Genomic DNA, 19,327 nt, shown 5'->3' with positions numbered 1-19,327 from the left:
GCCATCAAGGCAGACGCGGTCAGACGCGGTTGCGGGTAACCTTCCTTCCTCGAAATTGACATCATTCTGCAAGCCGACCAGCCCGACTTTTCTACAAGCACTCCCCATTGTCCACCATCAACGGTCCCTGTACCAGATATATTCCACAATGAAGCCACCGGCACTTCGGCCATGGCTTCCCACTGCAGCTCTACGACGACGTCCATGCTTCCACAGGTCATACGCAATACAGGCACCCGGCGGTCCAACTCTCCAGGTCTTCAATGAGAATGCGAAGTACCTCCAGAAAGAACGGGCCGCCTCAAATGCAGAATACAGTCGCAAGGTCGACTATTTGAAAGATGAGGTGGCCCAGAGACTTGTTGACCGACTCCTCGACATCAATCGCGAGTTCCCCCATGTACTCGATCTGGGCGCCAATAGCTGCAACATAGCACGAGCACTCTCCAAGCCGCCGATGATCGCGCCAGAGTTGCCAGAAGGCGCAGCAGAGTCCAAGACCCCTCTCTCAGAACGGATACATCACCTCACCTGCGCAGATACTTCTCCGACGACTCTCCACCGCGACGATTCGCTTCCTGCGCCCACAGTTCCGATCACACAAGAGGTCCTCCCTTCTCTTGAGACGCTGCCTTTTGAAGCGAACACTTTCGATGCTGTTCTCTCTTCTCTATCTCTCCATTGGATCAACGACCTCCCATCCGTCCTGTCAAGCATAAACAACATCCTTAAACCTGACGCCCCGTTCCTCGCGGCCATGTTCGGCGGAGACACACTTTTTGAATTACGCTCATCTCTGCAGCTGGCTGATCTTGAGCGCCGTGGCGGCGTGTCTCCGCACATATCACCACTAGCGGACGTCAGAGACGTGGGGAATCTGCTGGGCCGAGCTGGATTCAAGCTTTTGACCGTCGACGTTGACGACATAATAGTCGAATACCCCGACACGTTCGCATTGATGACGGATATTCAAGCCATGGGCGAAGGAAATGCAATTCTCAAGTCCATGGGCGGCCCCCTGAGTCGAGATGTGTTGTTGGCCAACGAGGCCATATACAGGGAATTGCATTGTAAAGAGGATGAAAAGGATAGAATACCGGCCACTTTTAGAGTGATTTACATGATTGGGTGGAAGGCTGGTAAGGGGCAGCCGCAACCTTTAGAACGAGGAAGTGGGAATGTCAATATGAAGGATATACTCGGCGGAGGAGAATTCATGTAGCAGGAGTAATCGTGGACAAAGGTCAACAAAAGGAACGGTCGGCAATTTGAACAAATATTTTGTCTTCTATTCCTCGCTCGAAAGATGTCTGCTGGGCTTTTGCCGCGGGTTTCAATCCTCAACTGAACGGTACTCCATCCTTGGTTCGATCCAGCACAATGTTCCCGGTAGCATGCCGCAGAGACCCGGTCCATCCATACAATAAGACTTTGCGCAGAGCGATGAAATAGACCGATTGTCCTCCGCTCTGGATGCATCTGTGCACTCCAGGCTCTCTCGTATCATGTCAACACACCTCGGCCTATCCTTTTGCATTCGTCTCATCACTTGCCCTTCCACCTATCAACTAGAAGTCGGTAGAGCTGCTCATGGGGAATTCGAAGCCGCAAACTCGTCCAGTCAACTTCCGATACACCTCGGAGTAGGTGTCGAGTCTGTAATCCACACCACCCCGCTCCTTCTCATCAAGAATGACCTTCAACACCTTGCTTCCATCCTCCTTGGTCCTCAATCTCTTGCCCACAATCTCAACTGGATAGACGACATCCGCAAGGATAGCGTCGTGGACAGCAGTCAGAGTACGGCTTCGCGGACGCTTCTGGGTCTGGCTGGTGCGAGAGCGGTTGGAGCGTTTGGGGCGGGGAAGGATGCGGCGCGAGGCAAGGATCAAGACGTGGCGGTCTGAGAATTTCTTCTCGAGTTCGCGGGTCAGGCGCTGTTGGACCTTGTGGAAGCCTGCGAGCAGGGGCACTGGAACAAAGATGACGACGGCGCGCTTGCCATGGCCGACTTCGAGCTGGAGGGCAGAAAAGCCTGGTTAGCATTGTGATGTCCGTTATTCTAGAACGTTGCAGGCAATTTGGAGGTCTGCCTGATGAACAAACGTCTCATACCTCGCGAGCGGACACGAACTGAAGCGGTCTCAAGGCGACCTTAAGGTCAGGGATGTTGGTCTCGAGTTCATAAAGAGCAGTTGCGATGCTGATTTCCAACTCCGAAGGATGCTGCCTCGAAGGGCTGTTGTGGGCGATCTTGTTGAGGGCAGGTTGAGACATGATTGCGACTTGATAGTTGTCAAGTTTTTCGCAATCTGCGGATGTCCCAGGATATTGAAGGTTGCTAGTTGAAGCCTTGCGGGAGGTCGACAACAATCTAAACCATCAGTCTTCATTTTCACGGGATGCGCCAAGATTTTCGTGCGTTGCCCTAAGATCCGAAAAGGGAAGGAACGCGTGGATCAGAAACACTCACCGTACAATCTGCGCTTCATGGTGAATGCCCAACCATATCAGCTCTTTTCTCCTAACGCCTCCAGATGAACACCACCACCAGCGGCCACACTGCCACTTCTTATTAATCATGGAGTTTAGACGGGCGACCTTAGTCTGCTGATAAATTCTGACGCCCGCCTTCAGATATTCAAAAACCCCACTAGCGAGAACGCAGGGACGTCCTGGCCTGGCAGCATTGAGCTCCCATCGAGCGATTGGCGTACTAGGATATGGGGGCTTGAGAACGACCTACCAGCAGACTGTACAAGGAGCTCCAGTTCCTGAGACGAGTTGTCATGCATACACATTTAGCCCCAGTGGCCCCATATATTCCAGGTTGCGCTGCGTCAGGCGCGAAACGTCAACATTACCATGAGCTGTTGGAATGCGGCAGACAGGACATCAGATCATGCAACCCCGCCAGTTAGGTCTCAAGCGACTTCGGTAGTACCGTTCTCTGCCGGATATCCAACCACTCGCACCCCTTTCTCCGGAGATAAGCAGATGTCTTCATCGTTGGGTCTTTTACAGGTAAGTGGAGCGTATAAGGTATGTAAAATGGTGTTGTGGCTCCATCTATATAAGTTCGAGATCTGCCTGAGGCCTTCCCACAGTCTTCGCCAACGTCTTCTTCGAATTTGAATCGATTTTTCAAGTGCCCTTTTCATCCGCCTTGTTTCCATTTCTCTCGGTTAATACTTCCATTAAACCTCGTTCTTAAATATGTCTCTTCCGAAGACTACACCTGCTTGGGTCATCGAATCCAATAGCCCGGAGACACCAGGATGGGGGAACTTGAAATTCGTCGAGGACTACCCTGTCCCGGAACTTGGTGAGAACGACTGCTTAGTCCAAATCCAAGCAGTGTCTCTCAATTACAGAGATCTGGTTATACTCAAGGTAAAGCGCACACATTCAACCCCGGATCCCAAGGTTGAAACATAGTGTACAGGGCCAGTATCCGCTACCGCTCAGTCTCCCATGTGTCGCCGCCTCCGATGGCGCGGGCAAAATTCTGGCCGTGGGCACGAAAGTAACCCAATTCGAAGAAGGCGACAAGGTAGTCACACAGTTCACCCAAGCACATCAGTACGGTCCTGTTACCGCAGAGATGATGAGCACCACATTGGGCGGCACCGCCCACGGCTGTCTACGCAGGTATGCCGTCTTCCCAGCGTCGGGGCTCGTTCATGCTCCATCAAATCTTACTCCAACCGAGGCGGGGACTCTGACTTGTGCTCCCCTCACTTCCTGGAACGCCCTTTTCGGTCTTCAATCCAAAGCCTTGAAACCTGGACAAGTGGTCCTGACCCAAGGAACAGGCGGCGTCTCGCTTGCCGCCATTCAATTCGCGAAGGCTGCCGGTGCGACCGTCATTGCAACAACCTCATCAGATGAGAAGGCAAAGCGATTGGAAAAGATGGGAGCTGATATTGTCATCAATTACAAGAAGGACCCGAACTGGGGCGAGACAGCAAAGAGGCTGTCCCCTGGTAAAGCGGGCGTAGATCATATCATTGAGGTTGGTGGGCCCGGCACAATGACACAATCGTTGAAAGGTTCGTTGCATTGTCCACTATTTCATATCCTAGCATCGTCTGACACTTATCTCTAGCAATCAAACTCGAAGGAGTGATTTCTGTGATCGGTTTCCTAGGCGGTTTCAAAGCGAAGGACGAACCCAATACACTGGCGGCTCTGTCTGCGGGCTGCATCATCCGCGGGATCCTGATAGGATCAAAGACTCAGCTGATCGAGATGAATCGCTGCATTGACGCGAATAACATTCATCCGGTGGTGGACGAGAAGACATTTAGCCTCGAGGATGCGCCGGAGGCTTACGAATACCAGTGGCAGCAGAAGAACTTTGGCAAGGTCGTGATACAGCTCTAGAGTGACTTCCAACCTGAATTTGCAGAGGACAAGAACCCAGTTAGGATTCGAGTCAGTAAACCAGGGATGGCAGAAGATCAGAGACATCGAGGAGATTGGTGCGATGCAGAGTAAATGCATGCTAAGAATCCAAGATCATTTGTGGGTGGTGTCCTCGATTCGACAGTAAATAATGCTCCGCTCCGAAGCACAATTATTCAGCTCCCCTCCGCTATTCAGTCTCTATTTGCCAGCAGTGTTGCATCTAAACCACTGCAAGAATCTTTTAGCGCATAAGATGAATTTCCCCGGTCCCTGCTGGATTTGGGTCGGGATGGCAAAGCCCAAATGCTCCTCGTTCAATCACGTTCGACTTGCTTCCTAAGCCACACAGTCCCCCAGCGCCAGCCAGCCTTGTGGACGGGCCCGCTTGATTGATTTCACAGATTCATCCCATGGTCGTGCGGCACATGCGGCCGCCATGTCATGCTGGCTGGCTGGTTGGTTAGCGCACTTGTCCTCTTCCTGTATGCATGCATCCACGGAGGTTTTTCTAAAAGTATGAGAACAACTACCTAGCAAGGTATGTATTATTACGAAGCGCATGGGATTCTGCTGAACAACGTGGCGAGGTCAAGAATTGTACGCACAGGTCTGAGCTTTACATCGAGGAGAGTGTATAATTTGGTCTCGATTCTCGACAACGAGAGGATAGAAAATACAGCTCGCTCCGATCGAGTGGGAGGTGTGTATGCTGGATTGGGGAAACCCTATGCTCCCCTCTCTTTCCTTAGTAGCTATCCCTTTCCAACCACTTCGCACCGGCTTCATAAACCCCCTTCAACTTCTCTCCGCCCTCCATTGCAAAGAACTTGTCCACTTTTCCCAACCTGTCCATCATTCTGAGGAAACCCAACACCATCATGTCGGCGTACGACACTTGCTTTCCCATCAAAAATGGTCCGTCCGAGTTCTCGGCGTAGATCGCGGCGAGCTCCCTCACGAACGGCTTGACATCCTCCCAGGCCTTGTCCGTATTCTTCGCAGCATACTCATCGAGCGACATGCCCAGCGCCTTCTCTCGCGAGGCAACAAAGTAGTCGTAAGAAGGTTGGTTGAGGAAAACCTTGGGCACCAAGGGCAGAAAAACGGGCCGGATCTGGCCTAGTAAATTTGGCAAGAGCTGCTCGATGCGTGGCAGGTACGATGAGTCTAGGTGCAGGGATGTCGAGGGATGCAGTTGTTCGAGCTTGTCAACAATTGCGCGGGACTCCATCAAGTATTCGCCAGAAGGGAGGCGGATGGCCGGCGAGGTGTATTCATACGGTCCGCTGCTGTTCGGAGGGATGCCACTGGATTGGGAAATGAGTAAGTTTGTTCGTTCGGTCGTCTCGCTGTGTGCGTGGGTGAAGCAGATGACGGTCTGGGGATGAAGAGCACCTATTATGCCCTCATCCCTCCGCCACACGGAGACTCGCAGACAAGACTGGAGAGTCCCTCTCAGTTTATCAACGCCGGTACTTACAACTTCGAAAAAGTCGGCTTCAGATCCGGATACTCGATCCACTCAGTCTTATATGGAATGCCTTTGTAGTTCAGAGCAAGGCGTGCTGGCTCTGCTGTCAGAGACGACCAATTGGACGGACGAATGGCCTTTCGAACGATATCGTGTCCTCGGCCCGCAGCAAGGGACTGGGCTTACTTTTCCAAGGATTCAAACTCCAGCTGAACCCTCCTTTGGAAGGGAGATCGTACAAGATAAGCTCGTCAGACATGGTCGCTGTGATGGGATATGGTCGGTGTACTCTAGACAAAGCAGCCTCAACAACCAGAGGAAACAGTGTCTTGCAAGAAAATGAATGGGTCTAGGGACTCTTCCTCGGGTAGGAAGTGATAGATCAATGCCCGGCCCACTGTTGGTGCCGTCAGAGTGAGCCATGATCCTTCTCCACCATGACGGCACCTTCTCCGAGCGTATTTGCAATCACATAAGGAGTTCGTCCTAAACGCGACACGGATCCGATCGACGACGTTTTCGCAACCCCGCATCGGCTCAACAGTTGGTTGTAGAGCAGCAGAAATTGGAGCCGCCCTGAAAGTCTTCCAAAGACAACTGGAACTAAGCCAAGCATCCGTTCTGTCCGTTGCTTCTGTTAGCCGAGGCTGCTATGAGGAGACATTTCTCATAGACAACGGCAACGAGGACGAAAGGATGGTATCTAGTGCTGATGTTTGGCCTGCACAGAATGTTCCTCGGCGTCATTGACAGCAGTCAAGCAGACATGGGGTCGCAAATACAAAATACTTTTGTTTGTCGCTGCATGATATTTCTCGTTGCTGTATCTAACATATATAACCCTGTTGATATTTCCCGTGATCCTGTAGCGACATTAATAGCTCCGCGCTTACATACCGATATACCTGAACCTAGTCCATGGCACCCGCTTTTCCATCTCGATCAGCATCTGTGCGAGGGTTCATGCAATCGCCCATACTGGATTTAGTGCCGTCAGTGTGTCGGTGGGCAACATCAATCCCATTTCCAGGGGCGTAGGGATTCTCTCTTCCTGGTGCATCAGTATTAACGCCATTTCCCATGCCCCTAACACCTGAGTCGCTGGGCCGGTGGATCTTCGTGGTGGTAGGGCCCGAAGAAGTGCCGTGAAACTTCTCCTCCAGCTTCTCAAAGGTCGTGGCAAGTTTGTCATTATATGGTCGAGGTGCACCCTCATATTCTTCATGTGCAGAATGACTTCCGCCAGTGGGGACACCACCGACCTTCTTGAATTCATCAAGGGTCTTCATGGGCAAAGCCGAAAGTCCATGGTGTTGAGCTGCGGCATGGTGTGTTCTGCAAATGTTAGTTACAGGCAAGGCAGGGAGGTAGGTAGGCAGGTGGGACTGACTCGTGAATAGGCATGGTAGTGTGCACGACTTCAGGCTGGATTGTCTCTTTGTGAATGACTGGCACCACGGTTTCGTGAACATGGTGGTGGACATGCTCCCCAGTCACCGTCGGAGCAGCAGCCTGAGTGTGGACAGTCTGCTCCGTTGTGGAATGGTCCTTGAAATGAGCAATTTCAGTGGCGAGCTTCTCTTTGGTGTGCGCTTCATTGTCGTGGTGGAATTCCCGATGCTCTACAGGCAAGATGTTGTGGGTGTGCTTCTCCGGGAGTTTTTCGGCATGGGTGAGAGGTTGCACTGTTGTGTGGAAGTGATGTTGATGCACCTCGCGGTCAACCGCCCGGGTAGTCTCTTCATGGCGGTGAGGTTTGACGGTCTCATGGGTGACTGCTGGGTTGACCGTTTCTTCTACCGTGGTATGGTGTCCCCGGTGACCAGTGATCTTTTGGACTGCTGCCTTGGCTGCTTCCATGGTATCTCCAGTAGTCTTTTTCGAAAGTGTCTGAGCTCGAAAAGTTCAACTTCACATGAGGTTTCCGCGGGTCCAGCTTGGGGGTATGCAAAGGACAACTTTATATACACCAATGGACACGCCATGGTGGTGGCCATGGACAACGTATGAGATAATCTCAAACCTTGGAAAGGAGCGTGATATCATCTGGAGAAGGCTAAGCTTGGGCCAACCGCTAGTGGTGAGGTCAGAGGAGATCAACTTTTTGGCCAGGTATCGCAAAGAAAGGCCATCAACGATTGGTGTTGTCCGATCTCGGCAATCAACGTCCCTTTTGCTCGTCGATCCGATACGGAAGGACCTGAACTGATTCAAACGTCCTGTATATGTATTAAGTCTTTACCGAGTTCTGATCTTCGCGCCGACCAAGATCTGGGCCAAGTTCGGTCCTCATTCGACACCGCGACCTTCTCCGTAGCATACGTCGATTTCCATCGTCTTAGCAACCCGATTTCCTAACAACATGACCGTTTCTCGCGGTGATGGTGGGCAGCAAGAGAGGCCTTTTGCCAGATCTGAGTCTTTGCGCAGTCTTCTCAGACTGAGTGTGTTCGATATTCCGTCATGGGACGGGACAGGCGGGGAGAAGAACTTCAGCTGTCTGCGTCATGATGGTCTGTGGTGTCGAGGTGTGGCGGGTGAGGTCCAAACCAGAGGAGTTGGTGGCCTCGAACCACTGGCAATTTGACGTTTGGGCTTCAAGCCACAGGCGGAAAGCCTCTCCTGACCTACCGAGGATTTGACCCCTGTTCAAATGTTGATGGGGGGGATTTGCCTGATCTGCCGGCCCAACCCTTGCTGCTCCTTCAAGTGTCCGTCACTGGATCCCACTGTGACACTCTCTGACCGGCTAGGCTGCACCTAAGGGCCCCTCCAACGTCTTCCCCTAGACTCTAAAGCCACCTTCCAGCCCTTCAGCTTCTCCCGCGTGGGTTGGGGTTCAATCTATTGTGCCTGGTCGGCCATGAGCCAAGGTTGCCATTGGTCATCACCCAATCGCTCAACAGCTGTGTCGGCATTGTGGATTCCGAGTCCTTCGAGGCCAACGTTCTCTTCATGGGTCTTCCCTGATGGCTGTTGTTCCTATGAACCATCTTGGGTAAAGTCTTCAATACCATGCGTGTAGACGAGGTGGAGCGGTCTCGCAATTCAGGTCTAGCGACGCCAAAAAGCTGTTTTTCCGTGGCCTTGGGGATCCGTCAATGGGTAGAGTAAGTACCTTGTACCGAGTCGTTCACCCAAGATCAAACAGGAGGTGAGTAGCGTGGGAGAAAGGGAGCTGGGCAAGCTGGGACAGGTAGGAGCCTGGGTCGCCGTTTGCGTTCGCAATCTTCCATTTCGATCTGTCTTTTGTCTCTCTTTTGGTACAGCTGTAACTGTACGGAGTCTTGCTCCATAGGCCAGGAGGAGAAGAGCCGCTTTTCCTTAACGTATTTCCTGCAGCAAGAACAAAAGCAAAAAACGCCATGACCACAGCAACCGCAAAGGCAGCGGCAGCGGCTCAACGGCGGGCACATCCTGCTGACTGCAACCCGAAATGCTTCCCCTACGTCATGCATCCAAGCAGCACCACCAGCACCATCAGCACCACTCACACCACCAACACTACCAATATCTCTTCTGCAGCAACTGGGAAACAAAGAAATCGCAGCCAGAATCCCAATCACAGTCGAAACCTCAGTCACAGCTACCACGGCGCTCCTCGCCAATGGCAAGATCCGGTCCAGCGTCCTGCAACCGCCAATCCTGCCATCCATCGCAATGATGATTCCGCTCCTGTTGCCCGTCCTACTCGCTCAAGAAGCCGTTTACAGAAGCGCCCTTCACAGCAGATGTTGAAGACGTCTGCCAGCATCTCTGCAATGTCTCAAACTGCTTCCCGTCTCCCAAGACCGTCACTTGATCAGAAAGATATCACAGCCTTGGCCCAGTCGGCCGATCAGGCTGTCCCTCAGCGATCCTTCTCTGTCCGAAAGAAATCTTTTGGGACAACTGATCGCCCAAAAGCGAAAAAGGGCTCTTCCGACGAGCTCAAGTCTCCTGCCTCGACATCCCACGCACCCCTCTCTCTGAAACCTAAATCCTCGCCGGCAGAGCATACCCCAAAACCGGACTCCGACAGCGAAAAGTCATCTTCAGCTGGCTCTCCTAGCCCTCCCAATCCTATCAGGACGCCACGCTATCAACCCCTAGCACCGAACGACCCTTCTCCCTTGAATCCCCTCTACCACATTCCAAGCTCATATTTCTCCTATGGGACGACCACCGAAACGATGCAATCCGTGGCCTCTCCCAACCCCAACACCGTCGCTGAGAAGAACGAGCAAGTGCTTCTCCCTCCCGGGTTGAAGCCGGGAAAAAGCGAGGACACCGAGGTTGAAGAGGTTGTCCGACCAGCCGTAACACATGAAGTCATCAAACGTGAAAAAAAGGAGATGGTACAAGAAGAAATCACCCGAGAAATCCATGTGCATCATTACTATACCTATACACAACCCATTAAAGCAATCGAAGTACTACCAGCACGCCACTTCCTCGTCGATGCAGAAACGGGAAAGAAGGTCGAGATTCCAGCCCCTGAAGGATGGGTCATGCCCAACAATCTGCAACCTTACAAGCCTGACCCGAGTGGCATCGGTGCGGTGACACGTCATTCTCTGGTCGATGAGGAGCATCCCAACGGTGTACTGGAGCCGGCGCCACTGAACATCAAAAGGAAAGAATCACAGCAAGATATGAAGACGACTAGGAAGGCCACCAGCACCGGTAACTGGACGCCTTTCCCTAAAGTGAGATGAGACAACGCGCGCATGCAGATTCCCAGCCAGAAGCGGAGACCCCGAGTTGAATGTCCGGTTTCGGCAGCTCCAGAGCTTTGAAAATATGAGCGGCATTGCCTGTGCATTGGTAGGGGAACTCCTTAAACGGATATGGGCAAAATGCGTCGATGTGGTGCAACATGAGGATACCTCGATAACTTCGACGTTGCTGCACCTATTGCGCAGTGTCCATGTGATGTACTACTATAATTTCCAATATACCCAATGAAATGAAACGATTGAGTCAGTTTCCCCCTTTCCCCCATTCTGATCTTGGGACTTGCAATCTTAATTGTAGTTTCCTTTTTGCTCTTTCTTTTTCGTTGAAGAGATTAGTATTGCAGTATCCTCTGCTGCTTTGTAGAAAAACACAGCCGCAGACGCTCCTATAGCACAAAGAGTTCGTGACAGCCGTAGACCCAACTCGTCTTCATGGTACCTGCAATAATGAGTATATAAGTGAAGCACCATGGGCCTCATACCCAAGCCCGGGGCTCACCAAAGGGGTCCGAGAACGTGATGTCGATTCACCGCTCATGTCCCAATGCAAGCCGCATCCATCTTCCCCCAAATTATTGGATTGTAGAAACATGGGAGTAACTCCGCCTTTCAGCGGCTGTAAGTGATTCCTGGTGCATATCCCATCAAGGCATACGGCAACCAGGTAACCGAGAACCAGCTCACCTGCTTCGGTCCACAGGTGTCTGACGCCAGAGTGTGTCCCCACTAAGTCGGCTCACACTTGCAGAGACCATATTTCTCCACATAGAATGTCTTTCTCTGTCCCTGCCTCTCTCTCTATCTCTTCCATGGTCTTGTCGCCGTCTCTGCGGTGTGATGGTTGATTCCGAGCTCAATGATTGCGATTCACCCAGAAGCGGTACGTCAGGGTCCTGCCCTCGTTCCACATCCTCATCTTCCCTACTCAAAGTAGGGATCGGAATCGCCGCACTGGGTTCCTGGTTCACAGTCTGAGCCACTCGATTTTGAACATCGTCGCTCGTTCTTTCACCTTCCCTCCGTCCGATCTCAAGGTTGTCGCCGCTATCGTCATCCTCCTCCTCGTCATCATACCTCCGCGTTCCTTGTCTCGCCATACTTCTTACAACATCGCCCTTACAAATGGGGCAGGTCCGCCTCCTTGTAACGAGCCAAGGCGTAATACACTCGACGTGGAATTCGTGTCCACAGGGTAGGGACATGACTTGACTTTCGCCATCGACGTACTCTTCGAGACATACCACACATTCGACTTGTCGACCTGTGTAGCGCTTCCGTTTCGCAGGTTTCGGGGTGTGCTTCTCCGTGTGCTTTTCTATGTGCGGGCTTCGGGAATGGGAAAGCTGACTTTCTACACTGCCACCAGAAAAGATGCCCGTGGTGGTTTGCGAACGCGGACGAGGTCGGTGGGACACGCTCTGGCTTGCGGAGATGAGCAGTGGTGACGTAGGAGAGGCCCCATCCGGCGATTCAACTCGTGAAGAAGTGGTGGACGGAGCCGTACCCATAGTGTGGTACGTGCGAACTGGTAATCGGTCGACCAGGGATTTCGGTGCACGCCATCTTCGACGTCGAATCCGGGAGCGGAGGAGTAGAAGCGCGTAGACAACTGTTAAAGTGACGAGTGGGCTGACCACTAGGACGAGGAGTGTATCGAAAAATGGACTTGCAGAGACGCTGGTGGGCGTGAGGGTAACCCATAGGCCAGCGTGGTCATGGTCTTCGCCTGGGGCCGCAGAGTTGGGGCCCTTTTCCTTTCCCCGGCTGTCCTTATCATTAATAGCTCCATTCTCTTGTGGAAGCTCTTTCATTCCCTGACCAGAGCGGAAAACGTGGAACCATGAACCCTTTTCTTGACCTTGACGAGCGTCAGTATTACTGGACGCCCGGTTCGCCGGCGTGTTGCCTTGCCGGAAGTGATCCAGATGCTCTGACTTTTCGTGGTCGTATTCTCCGCTGCCGGGAGTGATGCTGCCACCTTTGAGAGCTGCATCCGGACTGGTGGAAGCTTTCGCCGAGCTCGCGGTATCCGTGGGCAAGCCCTTGCCAGCCTCTTCAAGAGCGGTCTGTGAGGTGGTGGTGGGCTTTGGTGCTACGAGATCTGTGTCTCGCCAATCTTGTACTCCAATCACAAAATCATCCCCTCCAGGCCTTTTGGAACTCGTCGATTTTGCCTTGAGTGTGGAGGTGGATATCGTAGCGGCACTGGTTAATGTGTTTTTACTGTCCTTCAGATCTGGTCGAGCCTCCTCTTTCCAGTCCTCCAGGAGGACCCAATCGATATTTCCACTGCTAGGAGGTCGACGGCTATCCTCAAAATGGGAAAATGGAGAGTTATCTCCTAGTCCCATGGCAGAGAGGATATTCTTCACCCAGCTCTCTTCCTGCTCCTCTTCGGCTGCAGCTGCCAATATAGAGGTCGGCCTCGTAGCTACTGGTTTGGTGGACGTAAAGACCGGTTTGTTTGCCTGCTGTTTCTGATCTGCACCCGAAATCACCGTCGCAGCCTTCTCATGCCCCTTAGAGGTAGCGTCTTCGTCATCACCATCGTCTTGAGGCACCAGTGAAGATAATAGGTGCGCCGACGTGTATGAAGTGAACAACGCAGGGATTGTTATATTCGAGGTATCGCCCTTTGCGTACATGATTGTCAACTGGGCGCCCTTTTCGTTGTCACCAACAATCAGGGCAATGCCCCCACGTCGCTGAGCCCATTTGACTTTCTCCAAGAACCCGCAGCCGCCACGGCTGAGCATAACAATCTTGCCCGCAATGTCGGCGCTCTCTTGCAGCGACTCTATGTCGGCATGGGTGGCTTTCTTTTTCTTGTCTGAAAGATTGACGTTGGCAGGCTCGCCTGGTTTCCCGGGGGTTGCAGGATTCGAATCGGGGAGAGGATGGTGTAAGTAGTCGTCAGTACCGTCGTCTTGTGGGAGATTCTCGTCGGAAAGGGATTCGGTAACGTCGCGGCCTGATCCATCGTTTTCAATGCTTCGAGCTACTTTGGGCATTGCCTGACTTTGGTCGACTGCTGGAAGGTTCTTGACGCCTTTTGCCCTCTCTTCAACCCATCCCGGGACGTCGGAGCAGCCCAATTCCCATCCTGCCACATGGATGTTCTCTTCTTTCAGCAAAGCATCGTCTCCGAAGCCCTTGCCCACCCATAATTGACCACTCAGACCCTTAGACGGAAGGCTAGGACCAAAAGCAGCGGGCCTAGCTAGGAAGAAGGTCGAGTTGTCGTTGGTCAGGCTAATAACCGCAGAGGGCGGGAACAGGGAGGAGGGGGTCGAGAAGGAGAAGAGAGCCCTCAGGCGACCGGGCTTGGTGTTGTAGCCAGGCTGAAAGGAGTCGACTGCGTCTACGCTTGCAGCCAGCAAGGACCAGAAGGTCAGTGCCACGGGCAGAGCGACAAAGAAGAAGAGTAACAGTAAGAAGCGGAGGGGACGCATGTTTGGCTAATAGGACTGGCTATTGCCACAAGTCAAGGAGAGACGGAATAATCCTCCATGCGGTTTACCCTGGTTGTAGTTGCGAAGCCGACGACACAGCGCGACGGACAAACGACTCGGGCGGGCGGTCAAACGAAGGTGGATGAGGTGTTCGCGTTTGTATAGGCAGCAAAGATGTTGTCCTCAAAGATTGAATGTACCAGATGTAGCCTGATGCTGGGAAAGATACTTGGGTAGACCCTGGCACCCACTGGCCACTGGTGCGGGATAGACCAGCCAAGGTAGTCACGTGATCATCGTCTCCTAAGTCGATGATTGCGCGTCGTAGGTACGGGCACGTAGGGAGGAGGTCACCGAAAGGTGGATATAAAGGTCCGGATGACATTTTGAATATTTAAGACCCGCTGCTTGCTCCCATGGGGGGTGGGAGCACCAAGGTAAAGAACAACAAGCACTGTCTCTGCTCAAGTTCTGATTGTCGGGCATTCCAGACCTGTCAATCTTGCCCAGATGCTTTTCGAGATTTCTCTGATGAGTTTCCAACCCAACTTTTTCTTGGTATAATACCTAAACTAAGGACGTGTATTGAGTACCTACTAGGCATATGTTGTGCTGGGTAGGCATGGTTAGGGCCGCGGGCTTCGGTAGAGGCCCCCCTGCATGGCCCTAGCTGCCCTCCCCCCCAAAATTCTGGGAGTACCCCCTCTTTTCCCTCATTTCAGCTTAGCTTTGGCCCGTTAGGGGCGATTGTCCTGTGGCTTCCCGCCCAAGCCCGAGCTGAACTGGCGCCATGCCCAATTGGAGGCTCCAAGCTGTGCCTCTTTCGTCATGTCGATGCCAAAGTCGATACCACATCTTCACTCACCATGTCCATCCCATGTTCGTCCATCGACCATTCGCCTACTAAACGTCGATCTCCATATCAACTCCCACCAGATTTTACTTTCAATGGCGTCTGTGCCGTTTTCCAAGAGGCCTATGGCCGTCCTCCAGCTTGGGATGCCGCTGGGAGGCCATCATGACTTCTCGATCACCTCCGTAAATAAACGTTATCTTTTCCATCCTGAGCAGAAATTCCTCTTTTCTTGTCAGAACCTCTGACCTGGTTGGACTGCTTATTTTGCGCGCCATTGTACTCCCGGGATTGGACGCAAATCGGTTCGACCATCGAATATTTGAAATTTAGAGCAGTTTCTGTGGCCCGGCGAGCAACTTCAGCCTCGTGTTCAGGCAGCTCCTTCCGTCTTGCTCAAAAAGGCTGCACCTTCCCTCCTCGTTTGCTTCCAGCTGTGTGTTTGGAAAGCAATCAGCAACCGCAAAGATGAATGACATCAACCCCAGGTCTGGCTTTCTACCGGGTATCTTTGGACCTCGGAGAGGAAAATCAAAGACTGGAGCGACAGCTGCTGGTGAAGACGACAAAATGCATGGCCCGAAGCCGAGCTCCTTTTTTATGAGGATCCCAAACAAGCCTCGAAACCATTTCATTGCCATGGCCGGCGAATTTGTCGGCACCTTTCTCTTCCTGTGAGCGCCATCCTCGTTTTACAATGGAACCCCGAGACTGACTACTCGACAGCTTCTTCGCCTTTGCCGGCACTCAGGTGGCCAACACTCCTCAAACTGCTGCTGGCAACACGAGTACAGATCTTCCTCAAGGACCGAATCCCATTCAGCTCCTCTACATCAGCTTGTGCTTCGGGTTTTCTCTAGCCGTCAATGCATGGATTTTCTTCAGAATCTCTGGAGGTCTCTTCAATCCTGCTGTATGAGAACCAGGGGTGAAAAGATGAAGGTGATGGGCTGATAACATAGCAGGTCACCCTCGGTCTCTGCCTGATTGGGGCCGTCCCTTTCATTCGAGGTGCCCTTGTCTTCATTGCACAGATGTTAGGGGCAATGGCGTCGGCCGGAGTTGTCAAAGCACTTTTCCCAGGGCCTCTGGCTGTTACAACTTCTCTTAGTGGGGGAACAAACAAGGCACAAGGAGTCTTCATTGAGATGGTCAGTTTGCCACTATCGGTCCGGGATGGCTTGCTCACATCTACATAGTTCCTTACCGCCCAACTGGTTTTCACCATCTTCATGCTGGCTGTGAGTACCTGAGGAGGCCATCGTTGTGGTCCATTAATGACGGTCTTTCCACAGGCTGAAAAGCATAAAGGGACATTTCTCGCCCCCGTGGGGATTGGATTGTCTCTCTTCATTGCCGAGTTGGCTGGTAAACAAGATCCACGTTCTATACTTGCCTGTCGCTGACAAGACATCTAGGCGTGTACTACACCGGCGGATCCCTGAACCCTGCTCGAAGCTTCGGTCCTTGTGTCGCTAATCACGCGTTCCCAAGTGATCACTGGATCTACTGGGTGGGTCCTCTGCTAGGTTCGCTGCTCGCAGCTGGTTTCTTCTGGTTCATCAAGAGCTGCGAATATCAAACTGCAAACCCTGGACAAGACTTCGATGACCTCGAAGCTTCTGCCTATAACCCAGAGGAAGACCTGACCCGCCCTGTCGTCAGTCCAACCGCAGTCATACCTGACCGTGCCTTGTCCCCTACATCACGAACTTCGAAGGACGACAGATCTGGTTCTCACCAGGCAGTTCGGGTAGGTTCAGGAGCGACAAATACAACTCTAGGCAATATTGCGAACGACAATGCCACAGTTCACGATAGGACCACTATACCGACTCAATCTGGTACCTGATGGTTTCACGCCGGAGACCCGCTCCCCTTGTTGACTCATCTCTCTGCAAATAATGGACCTTTGCCTTCTAAATCGGCACGAAAGTCCGTTTGTGATGGGATACCCATGATTCTTTTGTGGTTATCAGGTTCAAGCGAGTTTGTTTGAATGCTTTGGCTGCTATAAACCTGTCTTCGCTAACTGCGGTTTCGAGGAGCCCCTGTACCTACTTGCATTCGGATGACACTCAAGAAATAAGTAATAAGCAATATCTCCAAAGGTGGGGCGGCATGATGACGGATGGGCAAAGGTCTATCAGATACACGTTATGAATACGATAATGCATCTTTTATATGTGTGTGTGGACCATTCCTCTCGAAGGGACGTGAATCATGTTGCGTCTGAGACTAGTCATTTTGCCATTCAGCGCCTGTAGCTATGGTTTAACTTCTTCATTGATCCGTTCTTCATTGATCGGCGCGTGATGACTAGCATAGGAACCATGAACATCTGGGGCAGACAAGCGTTCTGTTGCAGTCGACAACCCATGAGTGATCGATATTGAACTCGCTATTTCCGCGTTCATTTTGTGGAAATGGGGCTGAGGCGGTGAATTCGATGGGACAAAGTCGTAGATCTGACGACTCATTTTTGTTTGAAAACATGTTTCACGAAGAATCTTTGCCCTATCTTGCGGATTGCCTGGTTGTCAGATTCGAAGAATCCTCGTTTCTTCCGCGTTCAGTTCCAGTGCGGGAGTTCTTCTCAGAGACGGTGGGGAGGAATTAATGTACAGTTTCCTCGTCATCACGACTTGTACTTGTTATGGATCTGCCGGATTTGCTCCTGCACATCCATCGAATGCTGCCCGCCCTGCATCTGTGCTCCTACGGCAGGATACGCGGGAGCCCCAGGCTGGCCGTCAAGCTTCATCCTCTTCCTCCTTTCCTCCTCCTCTTGTTCGCCTAAGACTCTGGCTGCCGCCTCCGCGACTGGGTCGCTGGTGACTCCATCTGTCCTCGCCCTCAGCCTCTTCAGATTCGCTGCAACATCCGTACCACCCAAATTCGTAGTCGAAAACCGCTGTGCAGCTTTGGACTGCTGCTCTTTCCACCTCGGGTCGAGTAACTCGATACGCAAATGCGAGTCGAGCTCAGCGACGGGGATCTGTTGGCCGCAATTTGGACATAGGGCCGTAGCTGCACGAGCGGTGGCCGCACGTTGTTGGGCGCGCGGGATGTAATCTTGTTTTATCCGCATTGGAGGCTGACCTGGTACTGGAGCGGGAGAAGCCGTTGAGGGGGGTGGTTGCTGTATGGGCACTGATAGGGGTTGTGAAGAGGGAACGGGAGGAGCAGGAGATGGGTAGGATGGTATTGGTGTCGGGATTTGGGGTATGGCTGGTGAGGGTTGTTGCGGCACAGGGGATGGAGCATATCCTGGCACTGCCGCTGGGACAGGCGCTTCTGGGGGAGGAGCCCAGCCATTGGCTTCAGGGTACCCTCCGAATTGATCGTTGTAGGCATAGCCACTCATGTCTTCTGTAGGCATAGCCTCTTCGATCCGCATGTCCGGTCTAGCCAGGCTCATCATCGCTTTCTGCTCAAGACTCGCGCTCTGGAGATCGTTTAGTGTGGTTGGAGGAGGAAGATCGGCCTGCTCATCTGCTTCGGTGAACAGCACTGTTTCGACGACAACAAAGTCATGCCAGTCAATCTGGGCATAGGCTATCCGTTCGGCCTCTTCCGCCTCTTCTTTCTTCTGTTTTTGGGTTTCCTGCCATTTGATGTATTCTGACCGTTTCTTTGCTAGATTCAGCACTCGAAATCGGTCCTGGATGTTGGCTTGGAGAACTTGGATACGGGCTTGTTCTGTCTTTTGACCTTCCGGCCCCGTCTGGAGGAGGATTGTGAATTGATCAACAAGACGCTGGAAGAAATTATAGAGCGAGTGTTGCGGCCGGAGGAAGTCAAACTGGTAATTTCGGGCTTCTCGTTGCGACAGGGCCGTCATCCAACTCTTGCCCTTGCGAGCAACGTGGAGAGCTGTGAGTTTGACCACTTCCAGGTCCAACGCACTGATATTAGGCATGCGCGCACTGAATTGAAACTCCGGAGGCGGTTCTGGGCCTTTTGGTTTTTCTGGCACGGGGGTCGCGTCTCCAGGTCTCCCAGCGGACACAGCCGTGCCTCGTCCCGATCGCACCTCAGAGAGTCGCCACTGATAGAAAGGAGCGTATGCATCGTGAGGAGAGAGGAAGGAGAATTTCGGATTCGCTTGCTCCTTGTCGCGGATGCGATCTTCGAAGACCGGGCCGTTGCGCGCCACGTAGCCGGCGGTCTTTTCGACAATGGCTCTTATATCCTTGGGCGGCAGGACGATGCCTTCGGGGGGTTTCGAGACGGATTCTGGAAGTTCAGGAACTGCTCCGTTCTGCGCCATGCTTGCTGCTCTCCGTCCGTCCACCAGGACAAAACCACCACGCCTGCGCCTGTTTCAAATCCACACACGACTTTGCGCCCGGACAGATTCTGGAAGGGTGTGTTCTGAGGCAGTCTTGAGGTGCTCCTGTCATGAGTTGGACCAGTCGGT

At 52.6% G+C, this 19,327-nt stretch overlaps 9 protein-coding genes across 9 annotated transcripts; 4 read left to right on the top strand and 5 right to left on the bottom strand.

Annotated features, from left to right (window-relative positions):
- Positions 1-148: 148 nt before the first annotated feature.
- Z519_08892 (uncharacterized protein) lies at positions 149-1,222 on the top strand (the record flags this gene model as incomplete). Its single annotated transcript, XM_016766619.1, has 1 exon — positions 149-1,222. The coding sequence occupies one exon, from the start codon at positions 149-151 to the stop codon at positions 1,220-1,222; it is 1,074 nt and encodes a 357-aa protein (XP_016616917.1).
- A 346-nt stretch (positions 1,223-1,568) lies between these two features.
- Positions 1,569-2,277, bottom strand: Z519_08891 (40S ribosomal protein S7; the record flags this gene model as incomplete). The annotated part of the gene is made up of 2 exons (XM_016766618.1): positions 1,569-2,018; positions 2,116-2,277. 2 exons carry the CDS (start codon positions 2,275-2,277, stop codon positions 1,569-1,571), a joined length of 612 nt encoding a protein of 203 aa, XP_016616916.1.
- Positions 2,278-3,216: 939 nt separating this feature from the next.
- Positions 3,217-4,386, top strand: Z519_08890 (uncharacterized protein; the record flags this gene model as incomplete). Its single annotated transcript, XM_016766617.1, has 3 exons — positions 3,217-3,393; positions 3,446-4,052; positions 4,109-4,386. The coding sequence occupies 3 exons, from the start codon at positions 3,217-3,219 to the stop codon at positions 4,384-4,386; spliced, it is 1,062 nt and encodes a 353-aa protein (XP_016616915.1).
- A 769-nt stretch (positions 4,387-5,155) lies between these two features.
- Z519_08889 (uncharacterized protein) lies at positions 5,156-6,140 on the bottom strand (the record flags this gene model as incomplete). Its single annotated transcript, XM_016766616.1, has 3 exons — positions 5,156-5,717; positions 5,891-5,975; positions 6,068-6,140. The coding sequence occupies 3 exons, from the start codon at positions 6,138-6,140 to the stop codon at positions 5,156-5,158; spliced, it is 720 nt and encodes a 239-aa protein (XP_016616914.1).
- A 652-nt stretch (positions 6,141-6,792) lies between these two features.
- Positions 6,793-7,741, bottom strand: Z519_08888 (uncharacterized protein; the record flags this gene model as incomplete). The annotated part of the gene is made up of 2 exons (XM_016766615.1): positions 6,793-7,216; positions 7,272-7,741. 2 exons carry the CDS (start codon positions 7,739-7,741, stop codon positions 6,793-6,795), a joined length of 894 nt encoding a protein of 297 aa, XP_016616913.1.
- Positions 7,742-9,246: 1,505 nt separating this feature from the next.
- On the top strand, positions 9,247-10,578 carry Z519_08887 (uncharacterized protein; the record flags this gene model as incomplete). The annotated part of the gene is made up of 1 exon (XM_016766614.1): positions 9,247-10,578. The coding sequence occupies one exon, from the start codon at positions 9,247-9,249 to the stop codon at positions 10,576-10,578; it is 1,332 nt and encodes a 443-aa protein (XP_016616912.1).
- Positions 10,579-11,279: 701 nt separating this feature from the next.
- On the bottom strand, positions 11,280-14,051 carry Z519_08886 (uncharacterized protein; the record flags this gene model as incomplete). Its single annotated transcript, XM_016766613.1, has 1 exon — positions 11,280-14,051. The coding sequence occupies one exon, from the start codon at positions 14,049-14,051 to the stop codon at positions 11,280-11,282; it is 2,772 nt and encodes a 923-aa protein (XP_016616911.1).
- Positions 14,052-15,372: 1,321 nt separating this feature from the next.
- Positions 15,373-16,756, top strand: Z519_08885 (uncharacterized protein; the record flags this gene model as incomplete). The annotated part of the gene is made up of 6 exons (XM_016766612.1): positions 15,373-15,578; positions 15,631-15,817; positions 15,870-16,055; positions 16,104-16,145; positions 16,200-16,272; positions 16,323-16,756. The coding sequence occupies 6 exons, from the start codon at positions 15,373-15,375 to the stop codon at positions 16,754-16,756; spliced, it is 1,128 nt and encodes a 375-aa protein (XP_016616910.1).
- Positions 16,757-17,542: 786 nt separating this feature from the next.
- Z519_08884 (uncharacterized protein) lies at positions 17,543-19,177 on the bottom strand (the record flags this gene model as incomplete). Its single annotated transcript, XM_016766611.1, has 1 exon — positions 17,543-19,177. One exon carries the CDS (start codon positions 19,175-19,177, stop codon positions 17,543-17,545), a length of 1,635 nt encoding a protein of 544 aa, XP_016616909.1.
- Positions 19,178-19,327: the final 150 nt, after the last annotated feature.

Source organism: Cladophialophora bantiana, assembly GCF_000835475.1.
Source record: "Cladophialophora bantiana CBS 173.52 unplaced genomic scaffold supercont1.14, whole genome shotgun sequence".
Classification (NCBI taxonomy): domain Eukaryota; kingdom Fungi; phylum Ascomycota; class Eurotiomycetes; order Chaetothyriales; family Herpotrichiellaceae; genus Cladophialophora; species Cladophialophora bantiana.
This window is presented reverse-complemented; position numbering and strand designations above follow the sequence as displayed.